Here is a 15,948-nt window from a genome sequence, read left to right on the forward strand (position 1 = left end):
ACAAGCATTAAACAAACTTCTTAACTTTAAAACTGTGCGGCCAGATTAATGCGTGTTATGCACGTTATTGGAAAAAGTGTGATTTCTCTTCATAGAATAGAATATAAAGTTTCGGAAAAGAAGTTATAGTACAGCTGATTTCGTATTCGCGTATTAGATCATGTATTTTTGAGGTTGCCCAAGTTTGGATTTATGTCGAAGGCGTTGTTACCAGACGTGATTCACTGTACATTTTTTTGTATTTTACTGATATGCGGTATGTCTTTAAGAAGCGTTATCTGTAGTTTTTGGATTAGACTCTTTGTGTCGCTATCTACCAATAAGGAGATGAAAAATGAAGTGAGATCCATCAACCTCCTCCGGCAGTGTATACACAGAGAAGAAGGAAGACGGGGGAAACCAGTCACCCAGATTGCAGTCGTCTCTCAGCCATCTTTACTCCTCGTTGCGGAAAGACATACTGCTGGAGGAGGTTGTGATATTTTTTTATAGCGTTTTCACTTGGAATTTTCACCGAGACAGGTGGCTCGAGCGTTATCTCCTGTATGCATTTAGACAGCATTATCAATGAAAGGACATTTTCACACAGATAATGCAAACGTGGTTTGTCGCTGTACTGCTTCATGCCTGGGAATTCGTATCTGGCCAGATTCATTACTCGATTCCAGAAGAATTAGAAAAAGGCGCGTTTGTCGGTAATATCGCGAAGGATGTTGGATTAGAAGTAAGTGAATTGTCCCGTCGCAGATTTCGGATCATGACAGCAACAAAGAAGCGGTATTTCGAAGTAAATTCAGACGATGGCGTTTTATTTGTTAATGACAAAATTGACAGGGAACAGCTGTGTAGTCAAAGTCTGACTTGTTCTCAAAATGTCGAGGTTGTCATAGAGAACCCTTTGAACCTGTACCGTGCTGAGGTTGAAATACAAGACATCAATGATAATTCCCCCACTTTTCCGCAAAGTGAGATGCGGCTGGAGATTGTTGAGTCAACGCCACCGGGTATTCGCTTACCGCTTCAGAGTGCGCAAGACCTCGATGTGGGTAGAAATTCTATTCGCGCTTATGTGCTTAGTCCGAATGACCACTTCAAATTGGACGTTCAGAACATCAGCGATGGGACAAAAACTGTATATTTGTTACTTAATAATTACTTGGACAGAGAAAAGCAGGTGACTCATAACTTGGTTCTCACTGCCCTGGATGGTGGGGTTCCTGAGCGATCAGGTACCGTCCGAATTATTGTCACCGTGCTTGATGTCAACGACAACGTACCTGTATTTGATAAGCCAGTTTACCGAGTGAAAGTGATTGAAAATGAAATCATCAACACTTTAGTTATTAAGCTGAACGCTACAGATTTGGACGAAGGTACAAATGCTGATATAATCTACTCTTTCAGCAGCTCCACACCTCAGAGAATACGTGAACTGTTTAGCGTTGAGCAGCATACAGGAGAGATTAGGGTTAAAGGGATGCTGGATTATGAGGAAAGCAATGCGTACGAGGTGAGCATAGTAGCTAGAGACAAAAGTCCTACTTTTTTACCTGTGTATTGTAAAGTTATTGTGGAGATTCAGGATGTGAATGACATCCAACCGGAGATAGCATTGATGTCCGTGCTTGAATCATTACCTGAAAATGCCACAACCGGAACAATGATCGCTGTGCTTAGCGTAACCGACCCCGAATCCGGGGAGAACGGCAACACTCGTTGTCTCATTCCGAAACAGCTCCCGTTCGAGCTCAAGTCAGCTTTTAAGAACACTTATCTGATTGTCACTTCCGGTCTGTTGGACAGAGAAACTGTCCCCCAGTACAAAATTAAAGTTACTTGTTTCGATGCTGGTTCTCCTCAGCTCTCGGTTAATAAAGTCATAACGCTGGAGATTTCTGACATTAATGACAATGCTCCAAGTTTCCTGACGTCATCATACACAGCGTACGTAATGGAAAATAACACACCAGGAGCATCAATCTGCTCCGTGACCGCCTTTGATTCGGATCGCGGTCGGAATTCAGATGTTTCCTATTCGATTATGGAGAGTCAAACTCAAGGACTGCCAACCACATCAATTGTATCCATTAATTCAGCAAATGGTGTAATTTTCTCGCAGCGTTCCTTTGATTACGAACAGTTTAAAAACTTTCAAATCCAAGTACAAGCTTCAGATGCTGGAATCCCCTCCCTCAGCAGTAGTGTTATGGTAAATGTTGTCATACTCGACCAGAACGACAACTCTCCAGTAATCGCGTCTACTCGGACAGAAAATGAAACTCGGTTAAGTGTGCCTCGGTCTGCGTATCCAGGGTACCTTGTGACAAAGGTGGTTGCAACGGATGCAGATTCTGGACAGAATGCAAGACTCTCTTACTATTTGATCCACGCGACTGATATGAGTCTTTTTATTATACATTCGGGAGAACTCAAAACGAAGCGCTTCATTGACAACCGTGACTCTACTACTCAGGTCTGTGTGGTCTTGGTGAAAGACAATGGGCACCCCTCCCTATCTAGCACTGCCACGATCACGGTGTTATTAGTAGATAGCAATGCCGAGATTACTTCAGAATTTCATAATCTGTCTGAAAACATTGAGGATTCCTCCAATTTGGCCGTGTACATCATTATATCGTTAGGGTTAACATCGTTCATCCTTCTGTTGATAATCATTTTCCTTGTTACAAGTATATGCCTCAACAGCGATGAAACCGATCATGATTGTTCCTTAAATAACCACTGCCTTGGACGTGAGATTCCGAACCATGCACCGAAAGCTAAAGCACGTTTTCAAATAGATACCGATGTTCAATCAAACCCAGCTCCTAAGGTTATGAAAGTAAGTGGAAATGGATCACTGTCTGGAACACACTGCTATCAGTTTCGCCCAGCAACTGAACAGGAAAGAAACGCCTGCTTCTTTCATTCCCCTTCCACTTCTATGGCGCGCAAAAGCGATATCAAGAACGCCGAGATATTTTCATCAGATTATAATCAGCGGACGAAACGAAGCCCTCGGACTTCCAAAGAGGTGAGTGAAATTCATAAGAACTCAAGCCAACGATATACCCACTAATGCGTGAAATCATTTGAGGCAGATTGCCAATTTTTCTAAGCTCTGATACACCATTCGCCGCAATTGGGGGAAAACGAATCAGAGATATTTGTCAGGAACATTCTGTAGCGCAGAGCTATTTACATTGCCAGCGATTCCTCGCATCCGTCCAACAATCTCTTTGACCCCCAACCAGCAAGCAGGAGGTACCGCAGCATTATGATAAGAACTATTAGAATAAGAAACATCTTTATCCCCTTGTCATAAGACGACTGAACTCCCTGCCACCACCCAGGTCTCATCACGCATGAAGTACTAGCAGCGTTATACTATTTACTTTGTAATTTGTGTCGTACTTGCACTTTATTATTTGTTAATTTACTGGTGATTATATTATCTTGTGTGTTATGTGTGAGTTATATGTACAGTGTGGTGCACTTTTGTACAGAGGAACGTTGTTTAGGTTGGCGGTATATTTGTGCACGGTTGAATGAAAATAAACTGAACTAGGAATTCAACTTGTACTTGAAAGGGAGCTAACTAGGAGTGATCAGTTAATGTTGTGGGGCGTAGAAAATGATACCTGCGAAACATAGCAAGTATAAGATACCACCTCCATGAGATATTGGAGCAGAATTAGGTCACTTGCCCCATAGAGTCTACTTCGCCATTTCATCACGGCTGATCCAATTTTCCTCTCAGCGGCAAACTCCTGCCTTCTCCCCGTATCCCTTCAATCAATCAAGAATCTATACCTTAAATGTACATAAGTACTTGGCCTCCACAGCTGCATGTGGCAAAGATTTCTACAGATTCACCGCGCTCTGGCTAAAGAAATTACTTCTCATCTCCGTTCTAAAAGTACGGCCCACTATTCTGAGGCAAGGACCTCTGGTCTTTGACTCTCCCACCATATGAAGCATTGTCTCCATATCCACTCTATCAAAGCCTTTCAACATTGGATAGATTTCAATGAGGTCTCTCCTCATATATCTGAATTCCAGTGAATACAGGCCCAGAGCCCATCAAATGCTCTTCATATGGCAAGCCATTTAATCGTTCAATCGTTTTCGTGAACCTTCTTTGAAACCTCTCCAGTTTTAGCACATCTTTTCTAAGATAAGGAGCTCAAACCTGCTCACAATGCTGCAAATGAGGCCTCACCAGTGCTTTATAAAGTCTCAGCATTACATCCTTGCTTTTATATTCTAGTGCTCTTGAAATGAATGCTAACATTGCATTTGCCTTCCTCGCCAGACTCAGACAAAAGGACTCCCAAGTGCCGCTGCGCCTCAGTTTTTGTCCTTTCTCTCCACTTAGAAAACAGTGAACCCCTCAACTACATCTACCAAAGTACATGACCATACACTCCCAGGCACTGGCCATTCTCCATCCGTCTGTAGCCTCTCTACTTCCTCAAAATTACCTGGCCCTCCACCTGTCTTCATATCGTCTGCAGACTTCGCAACAAACCCATCAATTCCAACATCAAAACCATTGACGTATCATGTAGAAAGAAGAGGTCCCAACACAGTCATTTGTGGAATAACACCAGGCACCGGCTGCCAACCATTTTCCAGAAAATTCAAAACTATGGATGCTGGAGCATTTTGAGTACATAAAAGGGAAATAGATTTGACTGGCACAGAGGAGGAATTGGGGATTGGGGCAGATCAACCATGACTATACCAAATATCAGAAAAGATTTGTAGGGCCGAGTGACCTATTTTGCTCGTATTTCATGTGTTATTAGGGTCTTTCTACGTTTTATTCTGTGTATTTTTGTATTTGACCCTCAAGTTTCCATGGTTTAGGTAAAGGAAAGTATTTGTGCTTGGCAGTTTTGAATTGCAAGTAAATGATGTTGATGTGCTTCATAAAATCAAATTCCTGTTTTATCATTGCCTGTTGTCCACACATCCTAATATTTACCATAGGATCCATGTAAACTGAGGAAGCGGGCAAACATTTGCCAGAAGGAGTTTTACTCAGACAGGATAAACTTGATAAGCTAAAGCAGGGCGGGACTAAAATGGTGAATGATGAAGAGCACTTGGAACACAGAACAAGTTCCTCGAAAGAGAGGACTCTCATCAGGATGGTGAAGAAGGCAATTGGCATACTTACCTTCGTCAATCAGGGCACTGAAAACAGAAGTTGTGATGTCTCTTTCGCGAAAATATAAGTTGTTTGGGAAACCACGGTAATAATGCAATTCTGGTCGCCCAGATATAAGAAAGATGTCATTCAGCAGGAAAGAGTGCAGGAAATATTCACAAAGATCACCTGTAGTTATATGGGGCTATAAGACCATAGGACCAAAAGATATAGGAGCAAAATTAGGCCATTGTGCTCATGGAGTCTGCTCCGCCATTTCATCGTGTCTGATCCATTTCCCTTTCAGCCCCAATTACCTGCCTTCTCCAGGTATCCCTTTATGCTCTGACTAATCAAAAATCTATCACCCTCTGCCCATTGACAGCCTCCGCATCTGCCTGTGACCACGCATCCCACAGATTCACCGCCCTCTGCCTAAAGAAATTCCTCCTCATCTCCATTCTGAATGGACGCCCCTCTATTCTGAGGCTGTGTCCTCTGATCATAGAGTCCCAAACCGTAGGAAACATCCTCTTCATATTGCCTCTACCGGTGCCTTTCAACATTCGACATATTTCAATGATATCCCTTCTCATTCGTCTGAATTCCTGCGAGTGCAGACCAAGAGCCATCAAACGCACCTCATAAGATGAGCTGTTCAATCCCGTGATCATTTTCTTGAAACTCCTTTGAACCCTCTCCGATGTCAGCGCATCCTTCTTTTAGAGAAGCGACCCAAAACTGCTCACAGTACTCCAAATGAGGCCTCACCAGTGCCTTATAAAGCCTCAAAATTACATATTTGCTTTTATATTCTAGTCCTTTCGAAATAAGTGAAAACATCGCATTTGCTTTCCTCGCCACTGACTCAACCGATAAATTAACATTCAGGGACTCCTACATGAGGACTGCTAAGTCCCTTTGCTTTATTTCCTCGGAGTGTCATTGACTGGTGGATGATCCTGTGGAATATATAGGCTCATCATGGTTGTCGTTTTTTTCTTGGGCTATCGAAGACCAAAACTGCAGGACGGAGATTGAAGATGATATACGAAAGATTGAATAGCCATCAGAGTAGAAGTTTTCTCACACAGAGTTTGGTGCAACGATCTGCCGAAAAAGCTGCAGAGATGGGTCCAAATCCAAAAAGACATTTAGACAGAGGGTATAGCCCAAATGCAGGCAATTGGGCTAGCTAGGACAAACATCTTGGTGGATACGGAGGAGATGGGGCTCGCTGTGTGCTTTCTGTGCTGTGACACTTTGACTACACTTTGAAAAGTTTTCGTCTCTGTGCTGAAATAAGGATATGGTTTCTTGTAGTCAATACCATGTAGACTTAACTAGATTAGTTGTGGGATAAGGTGATTGTCTGAAAACGAAGGGAAAAATGTCTTTGTTCAGTGACGGGGATTGACTGAGAAGCGATCAGAGACTCTTTCCTCAACCTGGATATTAAGTCATTTTCTTCTAAATCTCAGAACAGTGTCAATGTAGCACATCATTCTGATTTTGACACATGATGTAACCAACTCCCAGTCATTTCCTCATCACTTTGTAACTCGAATACACTTGGATTCCAATTCTTAGTGAGAATTTCTATAAGCATAATAGATCATTGGTGAGATACAGCCTTGCAAGCCTCGATTAATCACTTCTACGCCCGCAATGATATAGGTTATTAGACTATATTATGTTTGATATATAATTTGATAATGTTGCGCAGGGTAGGCTGACAAGGAATTTTAGATTTCACAGAATCCAGAAAGATTGTCTTGCTGGTAAGATGCAGAGGATAATGGTAGAAGGAAAGTTATATGTCAGTGACTAGTGGTGTTCTCCAGTGTTCGTTTTGGGTCCATTACTGTTTGTCGTCTATATCAATCATCTTGATGAAAATGCACAAGCGGAGGTTAATAAGTTTGCAGATTACACCAATATTGCTGATGTCGTAGACAGTGAGAATGGTTATCCATGTTTTAAGAGGTATCTTAAGCAGCTGGGTTATTGAGCCGAAGATTGAGAAATGGAGCTTGATTTGGATAAATGAGAAGCGTTTTATTTTAGGTAAAATAAATGTGGCAGGACGGTAACTGTAAAAGTTAAGTGATGTGCTGTAGAACAAAGGGACCTAACAGCAAAAGTACATAGTTCTTTGAAAGTTTCATCACAGGTAGAAAGTGTGCTGAAGAAGACTTTTGGGGCCCTGAACCACAACAGTCAATGTATCATGCATTGAAGTGGAGATTCTACATTGTACTTGTTCAAGACGTTGGTAAAGTATCATTTGGAATATTGTATTCAGTTCTGGTCACTCCACAATAGGAAAGATACTATTAAGCTGGCAGTTGTCAGAGGAAATTTAACTGGATCTTTCAGGATTTTGAGAAGTGGAGTTATGGAGAGAGGTTGAGCAGAATGGGAATTTAAACAATGGACCATAGGAGAATGTGTCAGCTTAATGAGGTGTATCATATTCTGAGACCATAAGACAATAAGACATAGGAGCATAATTAGGTCATTTAGCCCATCGAGTCTGCTCCGCCATTCCATCATGGCTGATCCCAGATCCCACTCAACCCCATACACCCGACTTCTCGCATTATCCTTTGCTCCCCTGACCAACCAGGAAAAGATCAACATTCACCTCACATATACCCACGGATTTGATCTCCACTGCAGTCTCTCGGAAAGCATTCCACGGACTTACTACTCTCTGACTAAAAAAATTCCTCCTGACCTCAAAAAGGTCGCTCCTCAATTTTGAGGCTGTGCCCTCTAGTTCTGGATACCCCCACCATAGGAAACATCATCCTTTCCACATCCGCCCAATCTAATCCTTTCCACATTCGGCAGGTTGCAATGAGATCACCCCGTATTCTTCTAAATTCCAGTGAGTACAGGCCCAAAGTTGCCTAATATGTTAACCCCTTCATTCCCGGAACCATCCTCCTGAACCTCCTCTGGACTCTCTCCAATGACAACACATTCTTTCAGAGATAACGTGCCCAAAAACTGTTAACAATTCTCTAAGCGCGGCCTGACTAGTGTCTTATAAAGGCTCAGCATTATGTCCTTGCTTCCATATTCTACTCCCTTGAAATAAATGCCAACATTGCATTTGCCTTCTTTATCACAGACTCAACCAGTAAATTAACCTTCTGCGAGTCTTGCACGAGGACTCCTAAGTCCCTCTGGGCCTCTGATGTTTGAACATTCTCCGCATTTGATAATAGTCTGGACTATTGTTCCTTTTACCAAAATGCATTATCATACATTTTCCAACACTGTATTCCATCTGCCACTTTTTTGCTCATTCTTCCAATCTAAGTCCTGCTGCAATCGCATTGCTTCCTCAACACTAACTCCCCCCCCCCCCCCCCCACCACCACCACCACCTATCTTCGTATCATCCGCAAACTTTGCCAAAAAGCCATCAATTCCATTATCCAAATCATGGACAAACACTGTGAATAACAACGATCCCAATACTAACCCTTGAGGAATACCTCTAGTCACCGGGGCGTGAGGGGCATACATAGGGTGACAACGCAATCTGTTTTCCCTCGGGTCGGAGAATCAGGAATATCGAGGAATATGGTTTTATACCAGTACGTCGAATGAACTGCCAGAGGAACTGGTTGTGGCAGGTGTATAAAGAAAATGTAAATGTATTTGGACAGGTACATGGATAGGAAAGGTTTAGAAGGACATGAACCAAACGCAGACAAGTCAGCCTAGCTTAGCTAGGAATCGTTATCCGCATAGACAGTTGGGACTGTGCTGGATGACTCCATTACTTTACGTAGGAACATTCTTGATGATGAGAGTAAAGGATTACCACGACAAAAGTTGACGTTGCGGTCAAAGCAACCGTAATCTTATTGAATGGCAGGAAAACGTGGAATGAACGAGTGACCTGCTGCTCTCCAAATTTAGGTATACTGTACTCAGATCTTTGTGTAGTAGTGCCATCTTTATCCGTACGAATGTTGATCTTGTAATGAAAATTTGAAGGACATTTCTATGGTTTGTTTATTTGTTTGGTTGGTTAGTTGGTTGTGTCTTTATAATAATATAATCACTGTCTTAACGTGTCTTTTTGAGTGAGCATATTTACGAACGCCAATTTTATCAACTGTGAACTGCTTCAAAGGCTCATCCGTTCCGACAGAGTGGGAAATTACACTTCCACGTTTACCTTTCATTATGGCTTGTCGGGGCATTCCAGAGAAAGTACTTCAGCAGAATATGACCGGAAGTAAATGGTTGATCATGTCGCTCATTATGTCTCGAAATTCTCCCTGAGTGCACACTGTCAATTCAAGTTAAGTTTGCACAGACGGGAACTTAATAAGCAGTGATTCTAGCGGATATTTTATCTTACAGCCACATGTTAGAACATAAGCCAACATAAAGCAAGTTCTGCCGACTAATCGAGTATGTTTGGTTTAAAGTGTTCTACAGTTCAGTGCATAGGCAACCTAAGACACAGTCAGCAATTAGATGCAAAGAAAGTGGATCACTTAAAAAAATGAATATCTTTCCAGACTCTTCCAAGATATGCTAAAAGGACTGGAATCAGTTATTCCGATGATACAACAGGTACACTCGTCAATTAATATAACGCTTGAAAATCTCAGCATGGTAAGCAGCATCTATAGAAAGAGAAATAGTCAGCAATTCAGGCATAAGACTGGTCATCATGTATCTAACGATCTGCTTCAGATAATAACAGGATGTTCTTTGCTAGTCTTTGCTTGTGTGTACTTTTTCATTGATTTATATTATATTTCTTAGTTCTACTGTGAACGCCTGCAAGAACGTGAATCTCAGGGTGATATTTTGATCATTCATTCATTCATTCATTTATTTATTCTTTTTCTCTTTTAACTTTGATATTAGGTAGCTTGTAGATCTTTCAACGGAGTTAAACTGGGCGGGGGGGGGGGGGGACAAAAACAAAGGTAATCCTAAATTGAAGAGAGAATGCAGCGGAGATAGAAGTAAATCAAAGGTTCCCATATGATTCCAGTGTTGTTTTAGATTCCTCTGGTTAGTAGTTTATCAAACATCTTTAGAGGGAGAAGTGGACGACGGGACATTTACATATGCGAAATGAAGGTCGGAGCTGTTGCTGAGACCTCAAAGCATAAGAAGACGTCTGGAAATGTACAATGGATTATTCAGAGTCTCCTGAAAAATACATATAAAAATATTCATTAATATTACCAATAGGGAACAGAATTGCTAACTCTAATGTAAACATGCAAGTGAGTATATGACACTGAGAACATGCAAATGTATATATTTTAACAGCAAGATCAACCTCCGAATACAGTGTGCAATTATAACGTCATATTTTATTGTAGTTATTTGGCAGCGGTAAAAAAAATTAGCAACGTGTCAGGTTGTACCATATCCGCATGCTTTGTTTTCTGGACAACACTGCCCTCGGTCTGTCAAATTAAATATGTGTCTATTTATTCCTCAAAAGCCATCAGTGGTTTTCATTATATTAATATCGAATTCTAGTCGTGTCTAATGGTGTGCCTTAGGGGTCTGTACTGGGTCCAATGTTGTTTGTCATATATATTAATGATCTGGATAATGGGGTGGTGAATTGGATTAGTAAGTATGCAGATGATATTAAGATAGGCAGAGTTGTGGATAATGAAGTAGGTTTGCAGAGAGATTTAGACCACTTAGAAGAGTGGGCTGAAAGATGGCAGTTTAATGCTGATAAATGTGAGGTGCTACATTTTGATAGGACTAATCAAAATAGGACATACATGGTAAATGGTAGGGCATTAAAGAATGCAGTAGAACAGAGAGATCTAGGAATAATGGTGCATAGTTCCCTGAAGGTGGAATCTCATGTGGATAGGGTGGTGAAGAAAGCTTTTGGTATGCTGACCTTTATAAATCAGACAACTGAGCATAGGAGTTGGGATGTAATATTGAAATTGTACAAGGCATTGGTAAGGCCAAATTTGGAGTATTGTGTACAGTTCTAGTCACCGAATTATAGGAAAGATGTCAAGAAAATTGAGAGAGTACAGAGGAGATTTACTAGAATGTTGCCCGGGTTTCATCTCCTAAGATACAGAGAAAGGTTGAACAAGTTAGGTCTTTATTCATTGGAGCGTAGCAGGTTGACGGGGGACTTGATAGAGGTATTTAAAATTATGAGGGGGATAGATAGAGTTGACGTGGATATGTTTTTTCCATTGAGAGTGAGGGAGATTCAAACAAGAGGACATGAGTTGAGAATTAAAGGGCAAAAGTTTAAGGGTAACATGAGGGGGAACTTGTTAACTCAGAGAGTGGTAGCTGTATGGAACGAACTTCCAGCAGAAGTGGTTGAGGCAGGTTCGATGTTGTCATTTAAAATTAAATTGGATAGCTATATGGACAGGAAAGGAATAGAGGGTTATGGGCTGAATGCAGGTCGTTGGGACCAAGTGAGAGTAAGAGTTTGGCACGGACTAGAAGGGCCGAGATGGCCTATTTCCGTGCTGTAATTGTCATATGCTGATATGGTTATAAATGATTACACGAAGTGAACCAAGTTGTTTACACTTAAGCGGGTATTCTACTAATTTGAGAAATTCGGCCAAGTATGAGGATTTTTATCTTATATATGTATTTAATGGTCTTTTATATTGAATTAGAAATCATCAAATCCAGGTCACATCTGTTGGGTTGGCTGGAATGTGTGTTCCCCGTGGCGTTCTTTTTCTTGATTAAGCTTTGTTTTATCTCTTCCTTTTAAATCATTATACTTTGATGGGATCTCCTGTGTATATTTTCTCTGTGTATTATTGCTGTTAAACATTTGTTCTTGCACCTGTGTTCATTTGACTGCATTTTAAAATGTTGGAAGACAGTTTAAAACATGTCTGAAAACCACCCAAAACAATCAAACCGATAGCTCATTGCCCTCTGTCTGAGATCCATATCACATCCCCGTGCAAACAACATGAGATGAATTGTATTTATTTTCAATTAATTATTCAGCCATCTTACTTTAGTTAGAGCTCTTGTGATATTACTAGACAAGGATGTTCATCCAGGATATTTTTTTAAATGTGATTGGCTGCACCTATATCGATATTGCAGAGTAAGTTAGGAGTGACAACATATTAGAAGGCCTTTGCTTATGAAGATGGGTGGGAGGGCGGTGATTAATGAAACTGTAACTGGATGGCAGCACATTTGCCTCTGTGTTGGTTGAAGTCCAAATATAGATCGGATATTTAATTGATGGTATGATTTTCTTTTTATTTGAAGAGAAGAATGAGATTTGTATTCCTGGAACCTTGCCTTGCACATATTGAGCAATACTACAACTGTCACAATTCTTTACTTGCCTTTTGGAGTAACGAGGTATGCAAAATGATTATATAAATACAAGTTCCTCTTCATTTTCACCCATTCTTCCCACCCTTCTTCCTCCCCTCACATCTTTCATTCTTTCATTTTCTTCTTTCTTGCTTTCCTGTTTGATTGTGCTGAGCAGCAGCATATTAGGTACTAACAGTATGGCTACAGTTGTTAACGGGCTATACCAGCATTCTTGGAATAGTTTGCAGTAAGTTTTTTTTGTAAACATTTCTGAGGAGGTGCAGCCTTGACCTAAAAGTGTGAATAACATTTTGGACTTCTTGCGGACTTGATCAGTGGATGATACTTCAAATGCTAATGTAAGTAATTAGCTATCAAATTTTTAACGATATTGATGGAGGTTACTCGGCCCATTGAAGCTATATCAGATGTAAGACCATTGCTATTGTTTTGTTCTCCTGTTGTTTCAAAAGTCCCAAAACCATCCCACCTTTCTTCTGCTGCCCGTCGACATTAAGAGCAACTTACAAGCACGAGACATTCTGTAGATTCAGAATGACACACACAAAATGCTGAAGGAACTCAGTCGGTCAGGCAGCATCTATTCATTTATCCAAGGGAATAAACTGCCGATGTTTTGGCCCAATGCTTTTCATCAGGGCAATATGCATGTGCAATCTAACCTATCAGTGAGTCACTGGGATTCAGGAGGAAACCAAATGGTTGTTCCCTGGTCACAGAAAGAATGTGAAAATTCCACCCAGGCAGACTCGAAACCAATTTGTTGGCACCTGCTTAGTCATTACAAAGTTGTTATGGAATGCAAGGTATAGTTGGGTGGGATTTTGTTAATTTAGGGGCCAGCAATGATCATATTAAGTACCAGTAAAGACTCCACTGGTGTTGAGTGTGGACGTTATGGTTTAGCATCTGAAGCTATGGACCGTATATCCAAGTACATTAGTTCAATCCTCATCAGTGCAACCGCAGGATTGACAAGTCAAAATTAAAAATCAATTCGAAATATTAGTAAAAAAAAGCATCCGTTAATATGAAGCTATTCGGTTGTCATACTTGTGTCTTGTATCGATTCATAGGAAATGAAATCTGCTTTTACATACCCTGTCCATTACATGCCTCGAGCCCTCCATCGTGGAGGGTCAGTTCAGCCTCCATCTTTCAAAACCAGTACGATATGGACAATAATTGCAGCCATTGTCTGTATTGCTCGCATTCTGTAAACATTGAGCTTCTCCTGATTTCGCGTTTCTACGTTACACCCGGCTCTACTCCTTGTGTAAAGAACTGAATAATCTGGATGCCCGATGCATCAGAATAGTGTCGTTCAAGAGTTCCAAAACGGCATAATAATAACGATATCAAAAAGAAAAATAATAAATTTTCGACCCAGAAGGTGCCGTGCATTTCACAAAATCCTGTGAAGCATCACTTGAACGCCTTGAACAATTATGACAATTTGCCCTTTCCCCTTTCATCAGTTTATAAAGTTGCAGCAGAATCCGGCCAAAATAATCTATGCTTAACAGACTTGAGTTTGATTTCCCAAACGGTGATTTACCAGTCCTTAACCAAAATAATATATTTTTGGTTTGTACGCTCGTTTACCATTTCTAGGTTTACTGAAGAAGAACGAAAGAAAAAATTCCATTGGCTATGATAGTGCACTGCCTTTTACCAAGTGATTTCAGATTTGGACATAAACTTTACACAAACACCAGCAAAGTGATAAACTTGAGGACTTATCATACTTAAAAAATGAAGAAAACATGCTACTTCCTCCAATGGTGCTAACAAAAAAAAAGTCAATCTTTATATATATATTAGTTATTTTTAATCAATTGTGCAAAAAAAAACACAGTTGTGCTTAAAAACTGACAACCTCAGCCTATTCTCCTTGAGGTGCGCAAATGGAAAATATACTTCATGCGTGTTTTTAAGAAAACGCCATTGAACGCCGAATCGGACTCTCGGATATTAATGAAAAGGAGGCTTGCTGAATACTGAATACACTTCTATACCTGAGTGGAGTATCATCACTGATGGTATTCCTTTTATACATCCAGCTTTACCTTGCACACGTGCACATGATATAAATTTGCTCCGCACATCCTCCCATTACCCCATGGTCCTTGTTCGCATTTTCCTAAGTTTAATATATTTGAGAAGTTGATCTTTCCTGCCTGCTCTCTGAATTATTTTGCTGCTGGACATTAAACTGGCATCTTTAAGTCTACGTTTGTTTGAAGGCTCCAGGTTTAGAATACTGTCCCTTTTTCATTACTATGCTTCCTGCTAGCAAAATTGAACTTTATGGTTTAAACCTCAAAAAAAGCAAAGGTGTCTCAACTGAGACAAGTGATTTCTTTTTCCATGTCACTTATTCGCTCTTGGTTTGAGTAGTGGGAAGGGAAAGGGGAAGGGGCATTTTGAAGCCTTGTGAATCTTTTCCTTCGATTCTCGCTGGCAACTTTACTCCGAGATTATCTTTGTAAAATCTTTTTCATCAGGGACGTTTAAACTCCAAGCCTGTGCCTGCCAAAGTTATCATTTCCCTGTTTTTGGATACTTGCAATTCACCAATACTCTTGCATTAAATGAGCAGGTTCTAAAGGTGGCTGTCATTATCTGTACTGTTGTGCCAGTTCTTTAACGACTGAAGATATCGCCTCATCTAAACCGGGTCATGTTCATTTTAAGTACGGAGTATGCCTAACAAATGATGATTAAATGCCTGGTATGAACAAACTGAATTATGAAGATGAATTCCTTTATTAAGCTGCGTTTTATTTCTCTTTTGTGCGTTGGAGTTATTATAAAAGCAATCTTGTGTACCTATTGGAAGAATGTGCTTATTTAAACTCTAAGTGAGAATACGTGGGATGTTCTGTTCCAGCACAGGAAGAAATGCATGGTACCTCACTTATTCATTAAAGTTTAACATTTCCTTGAGATATACTTATAATTATGCATATGTAATGAATAACGTTTGACTACATTTTCCTGTTCCAACTGTTGAGTTGGAACCATTGGAACAATCACTAAGTTACCTACTTTTGTTGCCCACTGCAAGCCCAAGCATATGCGTAACTTTCACACTTTGCATAAGCTCTAATAAGCGTCAGTGTAATTATTGGCAAAGACTCTCTGTGTCGCTGTCTACCAATGAGGCGCTAAAATGCTGCTAGTTATCAAACCCCCTCCCCCAATACTACGCATAATGCAGAAACAGAGAGGAAAACAGACTCTTACTGTTTGTAATTGTACATCGGAACTGTCTTTTCTGATCCTCTGATTGTTTTGTGCAAATTGAATATTGGTCATCTTTTTGCCTGGTATATGTACTCTAGACGGTAGTAACTGTTTTTCTTTTGAAGTGTAAATTATTTTTACATCACTGCGAATTCAGGGACGATTTCGGACAGATA

At 40.5% G+C, this 15,948-nt stretch overlaps 1 protein-coding gene across 1 annotated transcript; it reads left to right on the forward strand.

Annotated features, from left to right (window-relative positions):
* The first annotated feature begins 592 nt into the window (after nt 1-592).
* LOC140201013 (protocadherin alpha-C2-like) lies at nt 593-3,079 on the forward strand. Its single transcript, XM_072264649.1, has one exon. The coding sequence runs from the start codon at nt 593-595 to the stop codon at nt 3,077-3,079; it is 2,487 nt and encodes an 828-aa protein (XP_072120750.1).
* The last annotated feature ends 12,869 nt before the right edge of the window (nt 3,080-15,948 follow it).

Source organism: Mobula birostris, chromosome 7 (assembly GCF_030028105.1).
Source record: "Mobula birostris isolate sMobBir1 chromosome 7, sMobBir1.hap1, whole genome shotgun sequence".
In the NCBI taxonomy this organism is placed as follows: Eukaryota; Metazoa; Chordata; class Chondrichthyes; order Myliobatiformes; family Myliobatidae; genus Mobula; species Mobula birostris.